The sequence below is a fragment of the Penaeus monodon genome, chromosome 34, assembly GCF_015228065.2.
Source record: "Penaeus monodon isolate SGIC_2016 chromosome 34, NSTDA_Pmon_1, whole genome shotgun sequence".
In the NCBI taxonomy this organism is placed as follows: Eukaryota; Metazoa; Arthropoda; class Malacostraca; order Decapoda; family Penaeidae; genus Penaeus; species Penaeus monodon.
Window position 1 is genome coordinate 30550715 of NC_051419.1, and position 557 is coordinate 30551271.

The 557-nt window shown below is 49.7% G+C and overlaps 1 protein-coding gene across 1 annotated transcript in view; it reads left to right on the forward strand.

Moving 5' to 3' along the window:
* The window catches only part of LOC119594879 (putative inorganic phosphate cotransporter), a 10569-nt gene that overhangs the window by 5648 nt on the left and 4364 nt on the right, over window positions 1-557 (forward strand). The window contains exon 5 of the mRNA XM_037943955.1: window positions 347-555. Coding sequence (XP_037799883.1) covers window positions 347-555 — 209 coding nt within the window. The remainder of the gene's footprint in view (window positions 1-346; window positions 556-557) is intronic.

Consider the following 557-nt stretch of genomic DNA (forward strand, 5'->3'; position numbering starts at 1 on the left):
TTAGAACTAATGTTAAAAGGAGTACAACGCCATTATCTTACAAAAAGGAAACCTCTTTCTCTTTTAACTTACAGACCAACATAATTTCCATTTATCTGAAACACACACACTCACACACCCGCACACAAATACCCACAATATCTCTCCAAAAGCAACATACACCACCAACATACCCCTACACATACCCACATCCATCTCACCAACATACACCACCAACATACCCACACACATACCCACACTATCTCTCCAACATACCTACACTATCTATCCAACACACCCACATCCATCCCTCCAACTCCAACGCATCAAAACCTCTTTACGTTGCGTTGTTTACATTCCCTCGCAGGCGTGGATTTCGGCGTCGTGGTAACCATGGTGACGAGCGGCTGGCTCTGCGACTCGAACTTCCTCGGCGGGTGGCCTCTGGTCTTCTACGTGCATGGCTGCCTCGGTCTCCTGTGGTCTGTGGCCTGGTTCCTCCTCGTGAGCGACCTGCCCCAGACCCATCCTCGGATTTCGGAGCAGGAGCGGAATTACATCGTGGGGCAGTGCGAACT